General features: G+C 45.4%; 1 protein-coding gene across 7 annotated transcripts in view; it reads right to left on the minus strand.

The window, feature by feature from the left end:
• Nucleotides 1-26,022, minus strand: part of LOC146822587 (fibrous sheath-interacting protein 2-like) — a 638,078-nt gene that overhangs the window by 296,486 nt on the left and 315,570 nt on the right. For 4 of the 7 annotated variants that reach the window (XM_085606749.1, XM_085606750.1, XM_085606751.1 and 1 more), the window contains exon 1: nt 6,477-9,962. The exons of 1 other annotated variant lie outside the window; for it this stretch is intronic. In XM_085606749.1, the coding sequence (XP_085462875.1) occupies nt 6,477-9,962 (3,486 nt within the window). Of the gene's footprint in view, nt 1-6,476; nt 9,963-22,935; nt 23,244-26,022 lie in introns of those variants that run through there. 2 more of the 7 variants (XR_014962061.1, XR_014962062.1) reach the window with 1 other exon arrangement.

Raw genomic sequence — 26,022 nt, forward strand, 5'->3', positions numbered from 1 at the left:
GTAAAGAAACAGTCTGGGTCGCTAGATGGTGCATGTTGTTGGGTTCAGGTTGATCGGCCCACTATTTAGCCATAACAGGCACGCAGCTGCAAATACCTGAAAGTCGGGTGCTTTTAATATGCCCGCGTTGCATGTTTTACATTACATTCGGAGGAAGAGCTTTCCCAGGAGCAGAGTCTAGCTGATCCTGTGATGTGATCCCACTAAGCTGATCTTTACGGTATGTCGACTGAAATCCACTGTCATTTTAGTCTGATTACTCCTTTCATTTTCTATGGTATTGTAACTATGCTGATGGTTTTGATCTTAATCATTTGTCTTCTTATGTTAGCCAAAGTACTGCATCTTAGGACACGAGGTTTATAAAATAAACTCTTTAAACTTTACCGTGTCTCTGTTTATTCTGTTGTGGACTGATATGAGAATAATTACGAACGGGTATTTCTGATTCCCACCATTCCTGAGAATACCCCAAGTCGCTTGTTCTGGGTTGTCTATACATTGGGACCGCCGAGATAAACCTCGGATAACGAATGGGACACTGATGCTGGTCGGATAAGGGGTTCTGGGTTCTGAGGTGAGTTTTTGGTACACCACAATTCACTGAGGTCCTGGTTTCCTGTGCATAGTTCTGTGCATAAGCAGAATCCCTGCAACACTATTATATCTGTACTGCAACAACAATTCTAGATGGAGAAATGTTATCTGAGGCAAATGGTAATATTTGGCAGTGTAATCTCTCCTTCACCTTTTCAAATAGAATAAGGCTTACATTTCATTTGTACATTTTAGTCACAATGCTCCTTTTTGACATAAGTAGAGTCGTAAATAAATTGAACGTTCTTCACTAGTTCATATTTAAACCTTGAAGCAAGGTGCGGAGGGGTATTTGAAACTGTGGGGCACATTTACAAGCCCCTATTGTTATGTTATCCAGAGTTTTGTTAAGCGCTCAGCTACTCAGACAGAGTGTCCCGGCGCTGACAGACCCTAGACCACAAAGCTTCAACAGAGAGGAGGACTTACATGCCGAAAAGCCGAGTTTTGAGCTTCTTTCTAAAGGTCGTCAAGTTATCACACTTTCTTAACGCCAAAGGGAGGGCATTCCAGGCGAGTGGCGCTAGGTATTTAAAGGAACGCCCTCCGATCCGGGCACGCCTAGTTGCTGGGACCACAGTGAGGGACAATGACGCAGAGCGCAAGGATCTGGTGGGTCGATAGAAACTGATCCTCTTTCTCATATAGAGAGGGCCAATGCCATGAAGCGTTTTAAATGTCATGGTAAGTGCCTTGAATTCAATACGCTTCTTAATGGGGAGCCAGTGCAGGGATTGCAATAGTCCCGTGGCATGCGAGCGATGGCTAAGGCCGAAAATAGCTCGCGTGGCCGAATTCTGCACGACTTGTAAGCGCGAGAGAAGGCACTTAGGGAGACCCAGGTACAGGACATTGGCGTAGTCCAGCCTGGAGCCTATCAAGGCCTGCACCGTGATCTTCCTGTGAGCGATGGACAGAACAGGAAGAAATTTTCTTAGCATTTTTAAAATGCCGAAGCATTGGCCAACTAGACTCTGGATCTGCGGTTTCAAGGTGAGACAATTGTCCAACTTAACGCCGAGATTTTTGGCCACCAAGGCCACATCCGCAGGGGGAAACATGTCAGCAGGCCACCAAGACCTCCAACACGGATCAGGAGGGCAGCCAAAGAAAAGAACCTCCGATTTGTCAGAGTTACATTTTAGCTGATTGCAATGGAACCATGTAAAGACCGCAGCCAGGCAGCACTTAATACGGTCTCCATTGAAATCCATATTTTTGCTGCACGTGAAAAGAAGCTGAGTGTCATCGGCGTAAGAGACAATCTGGGCTCCAAAAGACTCGACCAGTGCCGCCAGAGGGGACATATAAATATTAAAAAGGATCGGACTTAGTATAGATCCTTGAGGAACTCCTACTTCCAAAGGCGGCACTGTCGCCGAGTGCGGAGGTGCCCAGACTGTCTGTTGGCGGTTGGTCAGAAAAGACTTAAACCATTTAAACACCGTACCTCCAACCCCGATCTCCCCGAGACGGGTCAAAAGGCGGTCATGAGGAACGGTGTCAAACGCCGCCAAGAGATCGAGTAACACCAACAGTGCTTTTCCCCCAGAGTTCTGAACTTCCTTGATGGCCTCCACCACCTCTAACAGAGCGGTCTCAGTGCTCATGTTAGTACGGAAGCCGGATTGGGTGTGGTGTAAGAGGCCGTGGGCCTCCACAAAGTGAGAAAGGACAGACTGGACGTGCTTTTCTGTCACTTTAGCCAAAGCGGGGAGTAAAGAAATAGGACGATAGTTAGCATGGACATCCCGATCCAATGACGGTTTTTTCAGGAGCGGAATGACCATTGCCTGTTTCCAGGAAGACGGCACAGTCCCTGTAAGCAATGAACAATTTAGAATAGGGTTCACCAGGGGGTTAATAGCACAAGCTATTTTAGCTAAAAACTTTGCGGGACATGGGTCCAGAGGAGAACCAGATCTTATTTTGGCAAGGAGTTCCAGTGAAGATTGGGGTGCAATTGGTGGGAAGGTCACCAGACTAGGATTTACCAGGTCCGAGATAGCGGCCTTAGTTTCAGGACCAAGTGCTCCTCCCCGTGCGAGAGCAGAGAAGGTAGCCTGAATGCTTTTAATTTTATCCGCAAAAAAACTTGCTATTTGCCGAACCCAGGGGTCCGAGAAAGAGCACCTAGGTGTAATAGCCATTGGAGAGGTAAATTCTTTCACAATTGTGAAAATTTCTTTGCTGGTGTTAGCAGCCTCCTCAATCCGATGAGCGAAATAGGTTTTTTTGGCTAGGAAAATATCCTTATGATAGGCCCTGGCGCAACTTCTGTATGCCTCCTTCAGCGGGTCCAGATACTTTGCTCGCCAAGCTCTTTCTGCTTTTTTGCAGAGCCTTCTACTAGAGTTAAGCGCTGGTGTAAACCATGGGGCTGATGCACGTTGGGATTTATTTGACAGCTGCCTAGGCGGGGCTAAAGCCTCTAGGCACCGTACAAGCCATTCTTGAAAGCACGCGAGGTCTGATTCAAGATTGCTCGTGAGAGAGCAGGGGTGGGTTTGTCGATACTGATCGATCATTTCCACGGTTACTAAGTGGAAAGGACGCGACCGCAGGGCTAGACATCCCGCATCTCTGCTAGACTTACTGGCTTGTGCCTGGATATTAAAGGCCACCAGAAGATGGTCAGACCATAACACTGGGAGAGGGGGCACAACTGTCACAAAAGTGGTGGAAAAAATCTGATCCAGGGTGTGACCTTTGTTGTGGGTGGGCAGCATGACATAGGGAAAAAGGCCTAGTGGGCTAGTAATATCCAGAATTTTTATAGTATCAGACGCCTCCGTCTTATCAAAGTGGATATTAAAATCACCCAGGAGAATAAAATGCTTAAATTGAACGGTCATGCCTGAGATTACAGCGTCCAGTTCCTCATTAAAAGATCCAACCGGGCCAGGGGGTCTATAGACCAAGAGACCAGCACAAGATTGACCAGGGGAGAGTGTAAGACAGAAGCCGAGTGCTTCCGCCCCTCGAATGTCGTCAGTAGGTATAATAGAACACTCAAAGCGTCTGTCTATTACCAAAGCCACTCCTCCCCCTTTGCCTGTGCTCCGGTCCTTCCTTAATATGAAATAGTTTGCGGGCAGGGCGTTGGCTATATCTGGGCCAGACGCTTCGCCGAGCCATGTTTCTGTGAGGAACAGGCAGGCGGGCTTAGCATCGGCAAGGAAGTTAAACAGGTCCAGAGCATGTTTGCTCATAGACCGTGTGTTCAAAAGGGCACAGCTGAAAGAACGGGCTGCAGAGGCCAGCTCTGTTGATGCGTTTCTAGAATGGCTAGACTTTGCACCCTCTGTATCCGTCGACCTACCCCTCAGTGACCAGCCACATCTAGTGCAGTGATGTCTAAGCCGAGTAGCAGGGTCAAAGGTACAGCACCCGCTGTCACTGTGTTGCCCAAGAGCAAGAAGCTGTTGGGCGAGTAGACTAAGGTATGCTCATGTTGTTGACTCTCTAAAACCCGGCCCCGCCCACGTCCGTCCGCGTCCGGGACGCTGACGGGCGCAGACGGGCTTTCCTTAGGCGCTCCTTTGGAGTGGGAAAGGCGCATCCGCTGAACGCGTCCGCTGCGCGGAGGTATCCCCGTATCACTTTATAGCTCCCGCCCGTGAGGCAGCAAGCCTAGTCCGCGGACTGGCATGCCTGCCTCACCCAAGATGGCCGCCTCAGGAGAAAGAAGACAAAGTGCTAAGTGCAAAGGACGCTAGGACATATACAAAAAAATACAATACAATACAATGAGTTAAAATTAGATTAAAAGCACTAGAAACAGCGCGCAGTTTGTGCAAAATAGGCAAATAGGCGATATTGTGCAAATAGGCAAGATTTTGCTAGATTCTGCCACACGAGGCTCAGGACCGAAGGCAGCCGCCCCGGGAGTCTCTGTGGCGTGGGTCTGAACCTGAATGAGGCAGGGATGCTCACTTTATAGCTCCCGCCCGTGAGGCAGCAAGCCTAGTCCGCGGACTGGCAAGCCTGCCTCACCCAAGATGGCCGCGACACGAGCGTCCAACCCCATTCACGAGTCCGCAATGCGCGGGACGCCCGGGCAGCGATGAGGAAGAAAGGAAGGCGTGGGACCAAGGATGAGACCCCTGGAGCACCAACAAGATGCTCCAGAGCCCCTCCGGTACGAGCCGAGATCCACAGCCCCAATAGAAAGTACAGTGAGAGTCTCCCGGCTTTCCGCCTCAGGAGAAAGAAGACAAAGTGCTAAGTGCAAAGGACGCTAGGACATATACAAAAAAATACAATACAATACAATGAGTTAAAATTAGATTAAAAGCACTAGAAACAGCGCGCAGTTTGTGCAAAATAGGCAAATAGGCGATATTGTGCAAATAGGCAAGATTTTGCTAGATTCTGCCACACGAGGCTCAGGACCGAAGGCAGCCGCCCCGGGAGTCTCTGTGGCGTGGGTCCGAAGCAACATCACTTTTTTTTACGTTGTGGTGGCGATATGGGCTTTGCCTTATTTACAAGTCAGTGTTAAGCAACTTAACGCTGCCTTGTAAATAAGGCACCCTTTCATGCTATACTTGGCATGAAAGGGGCATGCAATGGTCATTGCGGTGGAAGTTCTGCCACAACACCCATTGATTTTGACGCTGCCAGGGCAGGACTGGCCGAAGCGGGCACCGGGCATTTCCCTGGTGGGCCGTCGGTTTTGGGCCCGTGGGGTCCTATTTTGTTACAGGGCTGTTTTTGCAGCATAGCTGCAATATCGGCCGCTGTAACAAAATCGGCTGAAACCGCCCGTGGCAAACAGCTCGGCCGCACCCCCAACCCCGACGGGGTGCCGGCCGAGCACTTTGTCAGGGCTAGTTTTGGTTCCCAGTCCGGCCCTGGACGCTGCCCAACATTTACAAGAGTAGCATAAATATGGGGCAGCGCCAAAATTAAGACCAGGGAAAACCTGGTCTTAGCAGGGCGCAACAAGGAGAAATGCTTTATTTCTCCTCATTTTTGCTGTTTTTATGAAAACAGCAAAACACCATGCATGATTGTTTATATGCAGGAAGGTGTCCCTTCTTGCACATAAACAATCATTTTAAAAATAACGAGTTGCAACTTCTATGTGTGCTGCACACAGCAGCACACATAGAAGTCACAAGTTGCCATTTAAGATTGTTTATGTTCTGGAAGGGGCACCTTCCTACACATAAATAATCATGCATGGTGTTTTGTGGTTTTCATAAAAAGAGCAAAAATGAGGAGGAATAAAGCATTTCTCCTCCATAAACAATCAATCATTTCCCACAACACAGGCACTAGAATCTTTGTATAGGTGTCCTCTGTATTCGGGTGAAAAATCAGGCACAAAAATGCCCCAATATATGTAGGTTGGCACTGTTTTTCTGTGCCCACTTAAATTTTCTACTAAACATGGGACATGACGGCTGCTTACAGTTCCACTCCCGTTTTTCTTCTTTGCCTTAGCATGAGCTAGAAAAACCCTATCTAGTAAGTGCCATGGCAGTTCAGCTAGCAAACAGCACACCAAGGTTGCTTCAGCAGACCAACCCACCATTGCAAGCCATTTGTGTTTTACATAGATAGATAAATGTGTCACCTGCCACGAAGGTTAGTACACATTCGCAGAAGTTCATTCAGAAGTGCATTGAAAGAGGCAATGCCTCATGTGTACATTTTTATTCATGAACCACTTTTTGCTACCAAAATGTCAATACAAACATCAACATAAAGCATAACCATCAACGTTCTTTCTGAGGATTACTGGATCTTAAAATGTTAAAATATACAGAGAAATTAAATAGTTAACATGCAACTGTTTCATTCTGTTGTATATGTCAATATAATACTTCTTATTCATTGTTAAAGTATAAATTAATAAAACTGTTGTTTACCTGTTTTGGTTTAACTGCTATTCTTCCAATTTTATCTAAAGTAGCAACTCTTTGTTTCTTTACTACTGCAAAATCAGGAACCAAAGGTGCAGATTCCATAGTATCTTCTGAGGTACTTTTATCGTAGAAAGCTATGTTCCTTATATATTCAAGTGTATGTCCAGATTGAAGCAAACATTGTTTTTTCAGCAGATCAAAATTTTCTGTTTTAATGGAGAGTACTGCCAAATGCTCTGCCACCATGACTGGATCAATTTTGACTGGTTCACTTTTAACATGAGGAATTATTTTTGGTAGTTCATCTTCTAATGTATCCTTGATTTTATCTGTTATGGAATCCACAATGTTTTCTGCATTAGCAGCTAAAGTGGATTGTGCAATAACATGTGTTAGAACTTTTTCTACAATTTTGGTAACTTCTATATCGGTATATACATCACGTGAGACACCTGCAGCTGAACAAATCGGCAGTTGGTATTTGAAAATTTCTTTAATTACTAAACTGGCAATTCTTTCAGAAAGAACAGCGCTTCCACTAGTTATGGCTTTGAAAAGATTAAAAGGGGATCCTGCCTCATGCAAGGCATTCATGTAGACAGAATCAACCACTTCTGAGATAAAATCTTCATCTTCAGGATGTAGGCAATTTTCTTCATCTATGGGTTTTATTACACACATTTCATTTCTTAACATTTCCTTTAAGACAGTATTTATCAATTTTGAAGCAATTATGCTAAGCTCACCTTCTAATGAATTGCTTCGGCATTTTTTGCTTCGGGCATAGTTAGAAGAAACAAACATTTTTGTTAAAAACTGGCTAACGATTTCCTCCAGAAATGGTGTATAGAGGCCATTGCTGTTTGACTCAATGAGTGGACTGTGAGCTGGCATTCCTCTGATATCATTGAGAACTCTTTGTACAATATAACTTAATTCTATGCTTACATACTTATCCAGCAGCTTACCACGAGGGCAACACGGCTCAAAATGATAATTGCATATTTCAGCAATCATTAAATTGGCAACTGTTTGTGACAAAGCATCGTCCTTTCTTGCTAAGTGACAATAAATCGAAAGGTGGGATCCAGATAACTGAAAGACACTGCTGTAAACAGAATTGACAACTTTCTCTATAATCTGATAGTCGTTAGGATGTACGTAACGCATTTCGCTTGTATCTTGAACAATTTGTATCTGCTCTTCTGGAATGTTAATCAGCAATGAATTTAACAATCTTTCAGTAATTTCTTTCACATGATATATTGATGATATGTCCTTTGTACACAGGGCCAAATTGGGACAGTGGATGAAAAGCTTGGATACAAAATGTGCAACAATTTCCTCTAAAACTCTGGAAGACAACACTGTCACAGATTGTTGTGAAAGATAAATATCATCAAATGGTTGAGCGAGATCATCAAAAACAGTTTCAACAACGCTTGCAGCTTTAACACTTGTTGTTGAAGGAATTTTCACCATTGGACATTTACCTTGATTCTTGGCTTCTGTTACATTGGTCACCACTGTTTTAACAATATTTTCTGCATCTAGAGTTACACATGCAGGAGAGGCTGCATCTTCAGAAACAGGTCTTTGTGACTGGTCTTCAACTATTGCTGCACTGATCAAACAGACAATTCTTTTTGCAAATGAACTGCTGCTGTGAGTTAAGCGTACATAAAACGTTGCACCACTGTCATTTTCTCGAAACATTTTACAGAACACTGAATTAACAATAGTATTCACAACTGATTTACGTGTTTCTGGGCACATTTTCTTTTCTTCTAAAATGGTGAGCATCGGAGTTTGAGCATTCTTAATCTCCAATAGTACAGAATTTACAATTGTTACAGTCAATTCACATAATTTTGCTGCTGATGCTTTTTTATCTTCTCCCTGCATAATCTGATTTACAATAGCGCAGAAGATTTTTGATATAATCCCTGTAATAATTTCTTGCAAAAATGAAGTTGAACTGACACCATTTTGGTTTGTTGTCTGGCTTCGATCCCAGGACACATCAAGACCACAAAGAATATGTTCAACTACACATGATGCTGATGCCGAAGCTGATGAATATGAGCAGGATGACTCAATAGACTGCACTGCCATGAAATTAGGGTTTGAAATTTCTCTAATTAATAAACGTGATATCCTTTTTACCATATTTTGACCTTCACTGGTATTATCTTGTGCTGCAATTTGATTTCCATACTGGTCCATAATATTATTGTAAACTGAATCAACAACATTAGGTGCATCCTTTTGAGCATGTACACATTGAATATATGTTGCATCTTGAGTGTACCAAATTTCATGATTTGAAATTTCCATCATAACTTCATGTATAAGTTTTGAAATCATTTCTTTGAATTCAGAATCTGGCAAACTGCTCGGATTACCAGCGCACTGAGCACTGGAAGAGGCAGGAAACATTTTAGAGACTAGTCGTATAACTATGTCTTCCAAAACCTTAGCAGATAACATTGTAGTGAGTGGTGAAAATGGTCTATCCTGTGTTTTGGACTGTCTAAATTTGTTCCTAATTTTTCGAATAATATTACTAGCTTCTAATGCTTTGCATGGGCCTGAATCTCTTGAAAGTGGAGGTTGTATCTGGTAATCATCTAGTCCTGCTAATAATAAACGACTTATTCTTTCAATAAACCCTTTGCTGTAGCATGTCAAAATCATTTGAACTTTTTGATAGGATCCAAATTCTTTCAAAATACAGTGATAAATTGAATGGACTGCTCTGTTCACATCCTTGTCACTTGGAAGTGAACTGCATGTTTCTTTATTACTGTTTACAATTTTAATCTGAGACTTTTTAATTTCTCCCAGCAAAGGGTACACTAATTTTACTGCTGTCTCAATAAGACCACACTTGGATATCATTTCACCTTTAGAATCAACAACGTTTGAAGTAAAAACAATTTTGGAAAGAAGACCAGAAATAACATCTTCCAAAAATTCAGCAAAATAAATAGGGATAGTTGATGCTTCTTTCTTTTGTTTACCAGGTGGGCTCCGTTTGCAATGTTCGGGGATGTCACCAAGAACTCCTTCCACCACAGTACCAGTTGAAGAAGAGGGACATGGTTTAATCTGTGCTTCACCTGACAAAAGTGATTGAAGGTGATGAGTCATTTCAAGAATGATGGTATTAGCTATTCTATCAAAAAGTGCTCCACTGCGGCTCACCAGAGCAGCCTGCATTGCTGCGGGTGTTTCATATCTTTGTGAGATGTTACGGTACACTGAGTCAACCACCCGCTGAATATCTAATTGTGCTTGTAAATACTGCTTCATATTTGAATTGTTGGTATTCCAATAATCACAATTTGGAATGCTTTCTGTTGGTAGCTGTTCCAATATGTTAATAACAGAACAATGTTGCTTATTGTAGTCTAGCAGTTTCCTAATCCCAGTTTCTTCAATTATTCCTTGATCAGTGTCATGTAATAAAGCGTGTTGCTTGTCCATGCGTTCCTGTAAATTATATTGACAATCATTCGACATGCAAACAATTCAGTTACATGATCTTATGTAAGTTGTTTTTATATACACAGGACACAACAGAATCAGTTTACTTACTATAACAAGAAATGTGCATGAAGCTTAACAAGGCCTCAAAAATAATAGTGAAAAATATGTTACTTTCAGAGGAAACACAGAATTATTATTGACTCATATATTAATGTTTTACCACTGCTTAGGACGGTCCTAAGAATGTCAGAGGTCAGAAAACATAAGACTGAGTTGGTGAAGATTGTTCCCCAGGCTTAATATAGGGATAAGGAGGTCTTAAGGAAGAAAAAATCAGTTGTATATATACTTAAGCCTAGACGCATGTATGTGCGCCATATGCGCACACATGCTGATTTCAGGGATGCATCAGGGTGTCATCATGACACCCTTGCACCTTTGAAAATATTCTCAATTTGCGATTAGCAAATAGCGATTCGCAAATTGAGAACGACTTCCCATTCATTGCTATGGGCCTCCTGGCCCATAGGAATGAATGGGAAGGTATTCCTTAATTGCGATTTCGCAATTTGCTAATCGCAATTAAGGAATTTTAAGAAATCGCAAAATTTGTGCAAATTTTTAGATACATCCCGTTTTGCAATTCTCAAATAGCGATTCTCAAAAATCGCTATTTGAGAATTGCAAATGGAGATGTTGATACATATGCCGCCTAGTCTTGTTTCCATCGAGCCAAGAACACTTATAGTCGAAACCATAATTATTTTTTAGCCGAAATAGTTTAATTTAGTTAAGTTAGGATATTTACTACATAAAGTACAGGCTAATGCCAAGCCTAGGCACCAATCATGCAAAAAAGTGACGGAACATACCTATTACAATACATAAGACAATGTTTACTAGCAAGTGGCTGTAAAGAACATGAAATATCCCATTTTCATTGTACATAGTAGAAAGGAATAAAGCTTGCAAGTTATACATGACCACAATATTCTGTTTCCAAATCATCTTGAGAAACTCAAAAACTTGAGATGAGATGTAGTGATACTGGCAGCTGATTCCATAACAGCCCTGGCTATAGATATGCCAAATCAAATCAAAACAAGTTTTTTTCGGTATATAGATATATATCCATAAAAGCATTCTACAATAAAATCATCTCATCATAAAAATACAGCTTCATATCACGAATTTTCACCAGAGCACAATTTTTTACAAATGTAAACACTATATAACTTTAAGTATTAGCAGGTATAAACGAATATGGATTGCTTGTCATCACCTGGGGTCAGCAAAATACATACAATATAATATAAAAATGTTAGAATAAAGATTCTATCTAATCAGGTTCATAATTTAGCGTTTCCAGATAATCCTTTCTCCTTTTGATTGCCATCTGTGTAAAAAGGATAACCGCGTTACATATCGATGCATCCTCCAAGTTACAAACATGATAAAAGGCACTTTTATAAGTATACAGCTTGTTAATAATAAATATTGGGCGTAAAATTTTCAGATGTCCCGGTAAAAATTACAAAAAAGTATCAAATGCAGAGTACTCTGGGGAGTTTTACCATCACACGGTCATTTTGGCAAATTTTCGCTCCACTTAGCCATTTCTGGGAAAGCTACTTAGAAGTGGAGCATACTCAGCCTTAATCTTGTCAAGTAAAATCTATGCTGTACATTTCTTATAAAGATGAGGTACGGTTGAGTCCCAGAAAAGATCGGTCCTTCACAATAAAGTTTAACACTTGAGTTTTTGCTAATTTCAGCAACCCTCTTATTTTCTCTGGATCGCAAAAAACTCCTCTTGAGCTCCATTTTACTATAGGTCTGTATGCTCATGGGCTCTTTGAGGGTGATTTCCATGTTGCCCTCTGCTAATAGACCACCGATATAGTGCAACCATGGTATGTTCTTAAAATAGTCTAATTTAAGGCAATCCAGAATAACTTCTTTAGTGAAATGGGCTTCTTCTTTGGTCCAGATTTGATGCCACAAAATAAGGGCCGCTACATTAATCAGGTCACTCATATATGCTACATCTAGCTCCTTATGCACTATATAGGTAGCTGTTGAGTTTCGGACCGATAAAACCCTTCTCAAAAACTTATTCTCAAGGGTTTGTATTGAGGAGATATCAGCCATACCCCATAGTGTTCCACCATAACAAATCGCCGTAGTACACTTACTCGTGTATACTTTTAATATCTCACGTACAGGCTTGTTCCCTATTTTCTGTGAGAATCTAAAAAGGGCCTCGCTTGATCTTACTAGCTTTAGTTTACAGGAATTTACATGAGCAGTCCATGGACCTTTGCTATTAAAGAGTACCCCTAGTTAAGAGAAGGTAGATGTCCTCTCAATAAGAGTTCCCCCAACGTTATGATTTCTGCATTTTGTTTTCATTTTCCCGCATGTCATGACCAATGTTTTGTTAAGGTTAATTTTTAAATCTCTTACGGTCATGAAGTTGGTAAAATTATCTATTAAAAGTTGGAGGCCATTTGCAGTCCTCAATATTTGGACTGCATCGTCTGAATATAATAAAACTGGAGTAACACGTTTATTAATAACAGGGGCATCAGCTTGCAAACTCTGTAATAAAAAGTCAACACCGTTAATATAGAGGGAGAATAAAAGGGGAGCGAGGACGCAACCTTGTCTAATTCCTCTAGTAACTGTAAAGTGCGTAGTGCATTCCCCCTTTTGTCCATAACGTATTTTTGAACTTAGGTGGGCATATATCTGTGATAAAAAAATGTATAATTTTCCCGGGGGCACCCATCTCTGGTAAAGTATGACATAAATTGGCATGATTTACCAAGTCGAACGCACTAGGTCAACAAAACAGAGATGGAGTAAACCTTTTTTGGCCAGTGTGTATTTCCCAATGAGCAACTCGAGGTTTACGCATTGCTCCACCGTTCCAATACCACTTTTGAAACCATACTGGGCGTCTGTTAAAATATTTTTATCTTGTATCCAGCATTCCAGTCTCGCTAACAAAACTCTGCCCATTAGTTTGGAGGTGGAATCCAGAAGGGATATTGGCCGGTAACATTTTGCGCTACCTCTTTCTCCTTTCTTAAATATAGGGACAATCACACTTTCGGCCCAAGTTGATGGTAACACCCCATTTATAATAGCATTAAATAAATTAGCTAAGATGGGTGACCATAATTCTTCGTCACGCTTAAAAACATCGATTGGAACCCCGTCCGGCCCTGCAGCCTTCCCACTTGCGCTATTTTTTAAAGCTATATTTATCTCTCCAATGGTAAATAATTCTATCCTGGGGTTATTTGTCAGAGTACTATAGCGATTTTCTTCCATTTTAAACAACTGTTGTAAGGGATTAAATATATTTTCAAAGAGAGTTAACCATTCTACTGGTGTAACTAATGTATCAACCCTTGCCGAAGTAGCATCTTTAAACAGGGGTTGATCAATAGTTTTCTAAAAAAGGATAGAGTTCTTTGTCTCAGCTGCTTGGATCAAATTATCCCAAGCATTTTCCCTTATTTCTATTTTTCTTAAATTTAAGGCTTGCTTATAATTCTTCCGAAGACAGCAGATTTTTTCCCTATCCCTTGGTTTACTTTTTAGTTCCTCCTTCAGATCCCTATTTAATCTGGAACAATGATGGTTAAACCAGCGCGGACAATCCTCTCTGCTTTTCTTATTCTTAACTTTCAATTCGTTCGAGATTGAATCAGAAATATTTTGATAGGCTAAAACAATATCTATGTTACTAGATGATATAGCCTGGCATTTCTTTAAGTGGTTCTCATTTTTTTGCATTATTTCCTCTGCAAAGGTTATGGGATCTATACCTGACCACTTTATCGAAATCCCATTTTTGCCTGATGTTTTGATGTTATTTACAAGGGGGGATGTCTTCACTCTATAAAATAATTTAGAGTTTAGCGACAATAAAACAGGGTGATGATCACTTAGCAGACTGGGTTGTATAAAACAGTCTTCAACCAAGTGCCCGCAGTTTCTAGATATTAAAAAGTGGTCAATGGGGGGCGTGGCTAGCAGCCGACAGCAATGGCCGCAGCCTAGGAGAGCTCCGCGCTCACTAGCATCTCGCCCCGTAAATCAAGCCATTAATCCGCTTCCATGGCGACAAATAACGTTAGCACCGACCGTCGGAAGGCTTCGGCGGCAATCGGGCGCTGTCTCGGAGCTGTCGGGGCCGCCTCAGGGACCACATCAGCGGAGCCGGGGGTGCGGCCTACTTCCCGGGACTGCGACCGGGGACTGGAGTGGAAGAGCGCGGCCGGGGAGGCGGCGCCCAGCGCGGGACCACTCGGGGGACGGAGGCGGCGTGCCAGACGACGCAACGGGGCCTCGGCCCGAAGAAATAAGGCGCGCTGGCCCTCGGTACCTCCCTGGAGGCATTACAGACGTGGACCCAGGCCTCGTGATGGTGGGAGCCCCCCAGGGAGACGCCAGGCTGCAGGACGGGGTGCGTGGAAAGGAGAGGGGACGAGGTAATCCGGACCGGACGCATTGGGAGACTGGGGTGCTCCGGAGAGGGGAGGACACAGGAGCCCGGGCCCCCCCCGAACCTGCGAATTGGGGGCGCCCCAGAAGAGAAGATGGACCTGTTCTCTGAGTCTGCGGCCCGAGATCACGGCGTGTCCCTGGGTGCGGGCTGGTCTGGCCCAAACGGAGAATGCGGTGGTGAGCCCGGGCCTGAATTTCGACGCACCGGCCACTGGTATATTAGAAGAGTGCTTTGGAGCCGCAAATCAGCTGGTGAAAGGCGACGTGCTGGGCAAAGGTGACTGAATTTTGCGCCGGACCCCCCCCCCTCGCAGTCCTACCAGGTTGTAAAAGAGACACATATCGGAAAGACACACCGCAGCGGCAGTGGGCTGCGACGGTGCTCCCCATTACGATTCCACAACACGAACTGTGAAGAGCAGGCGTATACAGGACAACGACTCCCTGCACAAGCGGCGGCGAGGGAGGGAGGGAAAACCGAAAGGCCGAGCGCTGACCTTTCCGGCGCAGTCTGGCAACGGCGACTACCGACCTCCCTAACGACTGCCCACTACGTCGCGCGACGGGGTAAGCACAATGGGGGGGAAAGGCCAGCGTGGGACGCAAGCAGGAAAATTGGACAAATATGCCTACCGCGTAGAGAGGTCGCGGACCCCAGAGACTCACGGGAAGAGTGAGGACGAAGCGCTGGCCGGTCAGCCTAAGGAGATTACCTTACATGATGTAATGCGCACACTGACACAAATGCAAACGTCGATAGGTACGATCTCCACAGACATTACACTGCTAAGGGCAGACGTGTCCAAAATTAATGACAGGCTGAAAGAGGTGGAGGACACGACGGCGAGCCTGTCCACGGAGACAACGATGCTACAAAACAAAGTGGGGTCTCTGGAAAGGGTGCAGAAACAACTGGAGGCAAAACTGGATGACCAAGAAGGGCGCTCCCGCCGCAATAACATCCGCCTAGTGGGAGTGCCGGAGACCGTACGCGGTCCGGCACTGGACTTATTTGTGGAAGACCTAGTTAAGACTAAACTCCAACCTAGAGGATTGTCGGGGTTTTTCTCAGTGGAACGTGCGCACAGGGTGCCAGGAGGGGCGCACAAACCAGGAGCCCCACCACGACCTACACTAGCCAGAATCTTTAACTTCCGCGACCGGGACGCCATTTTACAGACAGCGCGAGTCGCTCCCCCGCTCCTAGTGGAAAATAGCAAAGTAGAGATATACCAGGACTACACAGCGCTAGTAACCAAGCAACGAAGAGACTTCCTGGAGGTAAAGAAAGAACTCCGGAGGAGAGAACTGAAATGTGCAATGCTCTTCCCCGCAAAGCTCAGGGTAGAGGCGGAGGGCAAGACATGGTTCTTCATGTCACCGGAGGAGGCAAGAGAATGGCTAGGGGGTTGGCGGAAGACCGCGGGATGCAATGGAGCAGCGCAGAGACCTGGACAATCCACGGACAGAGCGGAGGAATCGGACTTATCGCGAAAGGGGGCGACCGGAGGAATATGAAACCACGCCATGCAGGATACACCACTGGGGCAAGAAGAACAGCGGCAATGGCGCGACGAGCAGTGCTACGCCTGGGAGGCGGCCATGGGGGTTGGACTTGGGCCGCCTCTTCGGAGACTCTCACTGGCACTAAAACAAAGAACCTTCCAAAGCTGAGGACGGTACCATACTGATAGAGGCTGTGAAAGAGGCTCGCACGGCCAGAACCTGGGACATCTTTACAGCCGTGGACATATTGAACTTCTGAGGGGGAGACTAAGACTGGGTGCAAGTGGCATCTCCCCCCTGGCACGCAAGTACAAAGTTATGGGGAGAAAGCACTCTGCTCAGTTGGGGTGGTGGGTAGTTTGGAATCCGCCGGGCAGGGAAGCAGGGAGGAGGGTTGGGGGTAAGGGGTGTTTACAGGGGGTTTTGTTTCAAAAAGTTCATCTGCATACCACAAGCCTAGTCCACAACTGCATAGACTCTATTCCCTACGTTCATTGTATAGTACACATACAAGATAAAATAGCAAATGGGGCCGGACATGGAACAGTCATTGAGGAAGACTGACAACCCGCACATCACAGACCACACCAGTAATTACAAACACCTCGCGGTTCTGTCATGGAATGTCAACGGGTTGGGGGACAAGATAAAACGGGGGCTGGTATTGCAATACATTAAAAGGAAAGGACCGGCGGTGGCGCTATTACAAGAATCGCACTTGGTAGGTTCCGCGTGTCAAGCCTTAGACAGATGGGGATATAAAATGGGAGTTCATTCGGAGTTCACCTCCGGATCCAGGGGTGTAGGAATACTGATCCACAAGCGATGTCCATTGGTAATACAACAGACCTGGACCGACACGCAGGGCAGATTCGCGGCATTGGCGGGCCAGTGGGAAGGGAGAAGGTACAACTTTGTGTCAGTATATATCCCGCCGGCATTGCATGGTTCTGCGCTCCCAGACCTAGGCGCATTCCTGCTTTCGCTCCCGCAAGGAGCAACGATTATAGGGGGGGATTTCAACGCTGTAATTGATGCGACCATAGATAGGCGACCCCCTAGAGGATCTAGCAGCTCCAGTACAAAACTGAAAGATTTCATAGACACGATCGGCCTAACGGACACCTGGAGAGCGAAATTCCCACATGATAGGCAATATACTTTCCACTCAGGAGTACATAACAGTGAGTCGAGGATAGATCATATATTTACCCAGATGCTAGGGGTGGAACAGATAGCAGAAGTGACACACTTACCCAGGGGAATATCAGACCACTCCCCGATACTGATAACCTACTCATCAGGCATCCCAGACAGGCGTAGCCTCTTCCCGATTTACCCATATTATTTAACAATTAAAGAGATTAAGAAAACATTGGTCACCGCCACAAAACAATGCTTTACTGAGAACGAACGCACGGTGAAGTCACCAGCGACGCTCTGGGAAGCCTATAAAACGGTCCTGCGGGGTCAGGCCATATCATCCGTGTCACACCACAAGAAGAGACAACGCCAACAACTCCATTCGTTAGAAGAGAACTTGCAACGGGCAGAGGCGGAATACGCCGCCGACGTTACGGCAGCAACCACGCACGGGCTACTGCTGGCACAACAAGAGTACAAGACATTTGTATGGGAGGAGGCAAAATCTAGACTTCAGACTACAAAGCACACAGTATACGAACAGGGTGACAAAGCAGGTAAACTGCTGGCATGGTTAGACAAAAAAGACAAGGCAAATAGGTGGATAGCGGAGCTAGCCACACAGAATGGCACGACAATCACAGACCCCCAGGCCATAGTAGAGGAACTGGCGGCACACTATAAACGTATCTATACGCCGACAGCCACGGCCACCATAGAAGACAACAGAGCCTTACTGCACGACATCCAAATGCCAACGTTGGCTCAGACGGCAGTACACGCACTTGAGGCGGACATTACACAGGAAGAAACGACTCAGGCGATACTCGCACTCCACACTGGTAAAGCCCTGGGGCCTAATGGTATCCCAGTGGAGGTCTTCAGGCACATGGCTGCGGTTCTAACACCCCACCTATTGAACATGTACAAAGATAGTTTAGAGAAGGGGGAACTTCCCAGGGACCAGCGCATGGCAACGATAGTAGCGATACACAAGCCGGGCAAACCGACGAACAGTTGCATGTCATACAGGCTCATACATCTGATCAACGCAGAAGCAAAGATACTTGCCAAGGTGCTTGCAATGCAGCTGCAGCCCTATTTGGGGGCGGTGGTTCACCCGGATCAATCGGGGTTTATGCCGCACCGGAACACGGCACAAAACCTGAGGCGAGTGCATAGTGTCATGGCACGCAAATCCCTAATTAAAGAGGACGCTATAATCCTTTCCTTGGACGCACAAATGGCGTTCGATATGGTGGAATGGCCATTCTTATTCGCGGTACTTCACCATTTGGGTTTTGGTCCCAACTTTATAAAATGGGTGGAACTGCACTATACGAAACCGATGGCACAAGTGGTGGCCAATGGGAGAATTTCAGACGCCTTTCCACTGGCAAAAGGGACACGGCAGGGATGTCCATTATGACCGCTTCTATTCGCACTAGTACTGGAGGCCTTGGCTGCGTGGATACGACAAGAGCAAGTAATCTGTGGGCTCAAGTGGGCTCCGGGGTGGGAGGACCGAATATCGCTCTACGCGGACGACATACTCCTTTATCTGGCCTCGCCGCCCCGCTCCCTCAATTGCCTCATGGATATCTATGCGGCGTTCGGCCGGGTTTCAGGATATACGATAAACTGGACGAAATCGCATATTTATGTACTCTCAGGCGATCAGCCTCGACTCCCATGCAATTGTGCTGCCAAGATAGTGCCGAATGGGTTCAAATATTTGGGCATCCATATCACAGCGCAGGATGCCCACTTCATAGCTGAAAATCTCAAGAAACCTCTGGAGCGGTTCCGCAGAGATGTGCAGTGCTGGCGTGCACTGCCGCTCACCCTATTAGGCAGGGCGGCCCTCTTTAAAATGATGGCCCTCCCAAGGTTTATATACGCCCTGCAAAATACACCATTTCCGATCACCCCATCATACTTCAGGGAAATCAATAATGAACTAAACAAGCTGCTGTGGGATGGCAAGGCAACACGTATAGCGATGAACAAACTAGTGAAGGGCTGGTACGATGGAGGAATAGCGCTCCCCAACATTAGGGTATACTACTGGGCCTCACACCTGGCGGTAATTAACCAATGGCTTCACGTTGATCAGGAAGACCCGGCCTATCGCATGGATAGGCATCTGTTGGGTGTAGACAATCTTATGGGAGTACTCTACAATACAACAGGAATCAACGTAAACATCTCATAGGCCCTACAGCCCATACAATTAAGATCTGGCATGAAGTACAGAGGGATATGGGTTGGGAAGGAGTCATCACACAGGCGACACCACTCTGGGACACAAATAAACTAGGAAGGCTAAAGAACACGAAGGGATTCAGACAATGGGACCTGATCGGTATCTCGAGGGTGGGGGACGTGTGGAAAAAGGAGGAGACCATCCCGTTCACGCAGCTGCAACAGAGCTATGGGTTGGCTGACACAGAGACGTTTAGATACTTACAAATAAGGCATGCACTAACAGCACTAATACCACACGGAACGAAACTGCCAGAATCCTCACCCCTCGAAGACAGGCTCCTTACTGACCATATGACGAAGAAAGCTATATCTCTCACATACAAAAAATTCATAACTAACCAACCAGACCCGACACAAACTCTAAAAGCTAGATGGGAGACTGACGTGGGTGAGCTGGATGAGACGGACTGGCAGGAAGCGTTGGCATCCCCAAGAGAAGTGGCGATTTTAGCTAGATTTAAATTAATACAACTGAAGATACTGCATCGTACCTACACCAGGACACTACTGCATAAATTGCACAGAGCCGATACACCGCTTTGCATTAGACAGTGTGGGGAACCAGGCACGTTCTGGCACATAATATGGCAATGCGTAGAAATCCAGAACTATTGGAAAGCAAAAGTGCGCAGAATCGTGCAGGTAACTGGTATAACACTGGTTCCTGAACCAAGGGGTTGCATATTAAACATCTGGGAGGCCACGGACCTCAATCAGGCAGTGCAAACATGGGTAACACTAGGGATGGCCTTGGCAAAAAGAGATATTGCGCAGCAGTGGGGAGCCAGGCAAGTCCTGACACTCCGAAAGTGGTACAATGGTATGGACGAACTAATGGTAACCGAAAAGTCGGTCTACATACACAGAGGATGCCCCCAAAAATGGAATAAGATATGGGGGAAGTGGGATGAATATCGGGGCAACATCTGTGATCCCCCACAGGAAGAATCCCTATCAGACAATTCCGACTAGCTGGGGTGTGCATAAAGAGCACTGATGAGAGGTGTTTTGATGTGGTTAAAGAGACGGGTGCAAAGGGAATGGGGAAACCGAAAGGGGTCATTAATGCACGACAAAGGCTGAAACGTGGAAGATGTAATGTACATTGTGTAGAACAATATGGTATTGCAGAAATGGTTGGAAATGAAAATGTTAATAAAAAGAGTTTTAAAAAAAAAAAGTGGTCAATACATGAAGATGACCTGGGCCCTTCGTATGTATATTTAACGCACACTCCTTCATGGGGTCCTGGCTCCATGATTTCTAGGTTACATTTAAACATAGCATAGTTATTGGCTTCGCCATATAGATTTTTTGGAAAATGAGAAATTTGATCACCAAATACGTCTTCGTAACCACATTTGTCCCCTATAGTATGTGCACATAATTCACAATTAAAATCTCCTGCCCAAATTATGATATTATCGCCCCTTAGTTCTTTCAAGACTAAATCCAATTTTACCTCTAGTTTTAATATTACTTCTTTTCTTGTATTATCAAAAATATTATTATAAAAGTTAATAAGTATGATATTCTGCTTATCTTTAAGGGTACAAACTAGGAGCTGGAAGTACTGTGAATTTAGATAACTTTTCGTTAGGACCAGAGGTGCTGATATAGAAATTAATACTGCTAGGCCTCCACTTGCTCTCCCAGCCTTGGACGGTGTTGCGTTAGTAAAAATTGTTTTAAAACCATTAATATAAAATGCTTCTGTCGCCCAGGTGTCTTGTAAAAGAATCAAGGAGCAATGCTGGATACTTTTTAACCAAAAAGGATTGTGCAGTTTATTACGGACCCCTGCAACATTACATGACATCAGTTGGAGTATCCCAGCCAATGGGTCGTCCAATGGAATTACCCCAATCTGATTATTCTGTGATGTGGAATCACTACAGACATTTACTTGCGATACTTCCACAGGGTTTACTTCTGTTCCTTTTAAATGGGTGCAGGAGTTACCTTCATTCGGCTTCACCACTATCTTAGATACTACTTCCCTGGGTTGTAGGTAGTTGATCTAGACAACAGTTACTAACATCTGTATTTGTAGGTATTAAATCCAGACAATCGACCTCACTACAGCTTCTGAGGGGAGCAAACCTATTTGGCATAAACGGTAACCTGAAAATTACAGGGGTATAGTTCATTATACCTTTATGGAGGGATAGATCTGAACTGGATCTATACAAATATCCTAGGGGTAAGGCAGTAATGCCCTCATTACAGTCATCATATCTCCAGGAATATTTTACTGAAACCTCTTCAAATATTCGGCCTACCACTTCAGGGTGGCGAAAATTCACTACAATGAAAACCCCTTCACAAAGCTTTTCCCCTTTACCCACCCAACTTACTCTTCTTAACATAATAATTTCTTGAAATAAGAGCCTAGAGCTACAATGGGTGTTATTAGAAAACCAGTGTACAACCTGTTTCTTCAATGAGTCCCAGGATTCAATAGAGTTTTCACGAAGTTTTGGGCATTTAAACAATAACATAGGGGGTAGCTTGGGGAGGGAGGCCAAAGGGCCCCACCTGGTGCGGTTTTGACTGGTAATGACTATCACTCAATTGTGTGTTATTTTTCCCAATTTGCAGATTGCCATTTATCCTGTTGATAGCTAGATGTGATCTCGAAGTTCCTAGGACTTCCTTACTTTGCGATACACGGGGTTGGCGTCTATTAGTCTCTACTGCCATGCCACTAAGACTTCGCTTGTTTTGCTGTGACGTCTTGTCCTTATCCTTCCTATTAGGCGTAGTTCTCGGGCATATATTATTAACGTTTGTTGTCCGTAGAGCTGAGACCAGTTCCATTAAAGTAGAAATATCTTTTTGTAATGTTTTTATCTCAGACATGACGCGTCTCTCAATGGTATCTATCTTCCCATGTAACTTTTTAAAAAGAGTCTCGATGCCTTGCATATGTGGTGCTGTGTCTTCAATACTTTTCATGGAACTATGTGTCAATGTCTTCCCGCTTTTTTTCGATTTCTTAAAGTTGTTTTTTAGTGGGGCTAATGCAGTTTGCTGCTTACTCTTCTTTGCAGGTGGAGAAATCGGTTCTGGTGAGTTGGAGTTGGCTACAACTGATATTTCAGGGGAAATAGTCAATACTCAGGGGCCAGGCCTAATTACGATATCTGTTTTAGGATTAGAAGGTATGTCAGGGAAATCAAAGCTGACATCGGTTAGATTGTTATTTGTCCCACCAATGTCAGCGCCCGAGGTGGGTACTTCAAACTCAAGGTCAGTGCCATCTACGCAGGCCTCCCCCACAACGGGTTAACTCGCTCTTTGGGCAGCGTTTAGTGCAGTTTTGGTTGCGGCTAATTTCTACTCCACCTGGACAATCTTGTTATTAATAATGCCCATTGCGCTTTTTAACTAGTTTGAAATCGGTGCAGTTTTTACCGTGAACTCCACCTTATTAGTTATTGGCAATTTACGTTTTCCCATTTTACTTATTCACTTGTTGTAACTTTATGTCCTGGACGAAATCACAAAATTCCCTAAAAAGAATTCTTACCGGTGTAGTGTGACTTTCAGTCGCAGATTCAAAAGGGATGGCCCGGCCCAGCCCAGCCCAGCCCAGCCTCGTCCGGGCCCGCGCTGCGGGAGCCCTGGGCCGAATGTATGTGCCTCCGGGCGCAACGGTATGACGATAGCGCCTCCCGGCGCTAAGGCTTGTGGGTGTCTTAGTCCTCCCCACGGGCTGCGGCGTTAATTGGCCCCCAGCGAGGAAGGGTGCAGAGTGTCTTGATCCCCCCCCCCCCGAGGGTAAAGTGCAGCATGCCTGTGTCCTCTGCAGATAAAGAACTCTGTGCTCTGAGCTGTGAGGGCGTCCCGCGCCGCGGAAGCCCTGGCCCGAATTTATGCGCCTCCGGGCGCAAAGGTATTTTTTTTTAACACACTTTATTTAGATACCATCATATCAGATCCAATGTAGTGAGAATTTACATAGAGACGGTCATTTTCCTCTTATCACTGATACAGCGTAAATAGTTCACAAGATTACCAACTTTGCCCCCTCCCTCAGTTAGGCGGAAAAGGAGTATCAATAAGGTCTTGTGACCTCACGTGTAGCTGCCCACTGCAGTAATAGCAAATGAATGAATAGCATGGTGTTATTACTTTTACCAGTTAACATAAATAACAAATTCAACTGTGTCCCTTCCCATCCTAGCCCTCCCATCCCTCCCACTCCTGTTCGTTCGGTTTTTTGTATGTCCAGTGGGACCTCAAAGGGGAGTACCAACGAGGTAGCACGAACTGGTACTCTGTCCTCATGCAATGCAATGGATGGGTCTAAATCTTAAGGCCTACTAAGGGATAATCACCTATTCGCTCCAAGTGCCTACCAAACATGAGTACCCGGAGGGGGCAAGAAGTCAAGGGATTTAAACTCGTGTAGCATTGCCTCCCAGTCCATTGAACTGGGCTGCTTCCGAAGCCCCTTCTCCTCCTCCCTCCGAAGTGCCGCCCCCTCTGCCTTTCCCCATTGTAACATGTCAGCCTGCCAACTGGATAACATTGGACATTTGGGGGACTTCCACCTCATAGTAAGGGTTCTGACCGCTAAAATAAGGGCTAGGTCTATGAATCTCATTCGTACTTTTTGGATTCTGGAGCGTTTGCGGAGACCCAGAAGGCAGAGCAGGGCGTTTTCAGATATAAGGGTTTGTGTACTCACGCCTAGGGCTTGACGAATCCCCTCCCAGTAGTTCCAGAGATGTGGGCAAGACCACAGCATATGGAGAAAGTCTGCCTCTTCCCCTTTGCAGCGGGGGCAATTGTGTGAGGCATCAGGAAACATACGATGGATCCGCTTGGGGGTGAGATATGCCCGATGTAAGATCATGGTCTTGATGAATTTTAGTTTGGCATTGCGGGAAACTCTTTTAGGGTGTTCTAGCATGCACTGCCAAGCCTTATCGGTAATCTCTGTGTTAGAGTCCCCGGACCATTGCTCTCTTAGTGAAGTAAGCGTGATTGCTGCGTGCGTCCGTATTCCTGTATATAACCAATGAACCAAATGTCCTCCCTTCCCCATATAATATAAAAGATGTACTAGGTTGTGCTGTTGGGGTTCACTGCGCTGCGGGGCCCATGTATTCTTTATGTAGTGGGATATAGTGGCATGCAATAAATATAATCGAGGTGATGCGCCTGTGGTCTGTAAAAAGGTGTCGTGGTCCATCAAGTGTCCGTCAGTAAAGAACGCTCAAATGTCCTCTACGCCGCCCTCCGTCCAATCCTGCATACTGGTCTTCGCTAGCCTACCCTGTGGTGTGGGGATACCTAAAAGAGGGATGTTCGGTAAATAAGGAGTCGCCATGGAAGTGTATGTCGGTGCCTTCCTCCAGCATTGTAAGGCAGTGTTCAAAAGGGGGGGGACTGTCCGAAGGGATCTTAACCTTGGGCAAAAGCAGGGAGTGTAACTTCCCCCGGTCCAACTCCCCCGGCGAGCACCCGATTTCTTGTAAGTGTCTCCCTGCGGTCCAATCAGATAGCCACTGTAGCTGACTAGCATAGTAGTAGGCACGGAAATCGGGAGCTCCCAGACCCCCACCTCCGCACTCGAGTTGAAGTTTCCGCAGGCTAATACGTCTGCGGCCCTTGCCCCAGATAAGATCCACCAATAAGGTGTTTAAAGTATTAAAAGTAGACTGTGGGATTATGACCGGTAGTATAGTAGGCGAGGGAGCATCACCATCTTAGAGATGGCAACCCGCCCCATTACTGAGAGCGGTAGGGAGGTCCAGAAGGCCACACTGGCCCGGAGCCCCGTTATGGCTCGCGTGATGTTACCTTCTATCTGATCTGCCTGTGTTCTATATATTTGGATACCTAAGTATTTAAAGGTGGTGGATGCCACTGGCAATGTATAGTCGCCAAAGCGCAGTGTATCTGGGCATGGTCTATCCCTAAAAAAGAAGGCCACAGATTTCTCCGGGTTTATGGCCAGACCTGAGAGGCGCTCAAAGGTATCGAGAATGTCAGGTAAGGGAGAATTTTCGGCCGACAGGTCTCGTAAGTACAACAGGATATCGTCCGCGTAGATAGAGGTCAGGTGCGTCACTCCATCGATCGGTATACCAAGCTGGTCCACCGACCTTCTAAGTGCTATCGCTAAAGGTTCTAGTGCGAGTACAAATAATAATGGCGACAACTGACAACCCTGTCGCGTGCCCTTGTGAATAGGGTATTGTTTAGAGATGTAGCGACCCGTGCGGGCCCGGGCCGTAGGGGCCGTATAGAGAAGGCGTACCCATTTAAGGTATGTGTCTGGGAATCCAAATCTTTTAAGGGTTGCGAACATAAATTCCCAGGAAAGATAATCAAAGGCCTTACGGAGGTCTAGGGCGATACAACCCGCCGACTGATAAACCTGCGGAGTGGCTTCCATTACATAATGCAGTCGCCTGGTGTTGAGAGATGTACTACGATTCGGCAGGAACCCGCACTGATCGCTCTGTATGAGCGTATTGAGGGAGGGCTGTATACGATTGGCAAGGGCCTTACTTAAGATTTTATACTCCGTCGCAAGTAAGGAGAGGGGCCTATAACTATGGAGATCTAGGCCGTCACATCCTGGTTTGGGTAAGGATATGAC

The sequence above is a fragment of the Triturus cristatus genome, chromosome 5_2 (genome assembly GCF_964204655.1).
Source record: "Triturus cristatus chromosome 5_2, aTriCri1.1, whole genome shotgun sequence".
Lineage (NCBI taxonomy): Eukaryota > Metazoa > Chordata > Amphibia > Caudata > Salamandridae > Triturus > Triturus cristatus.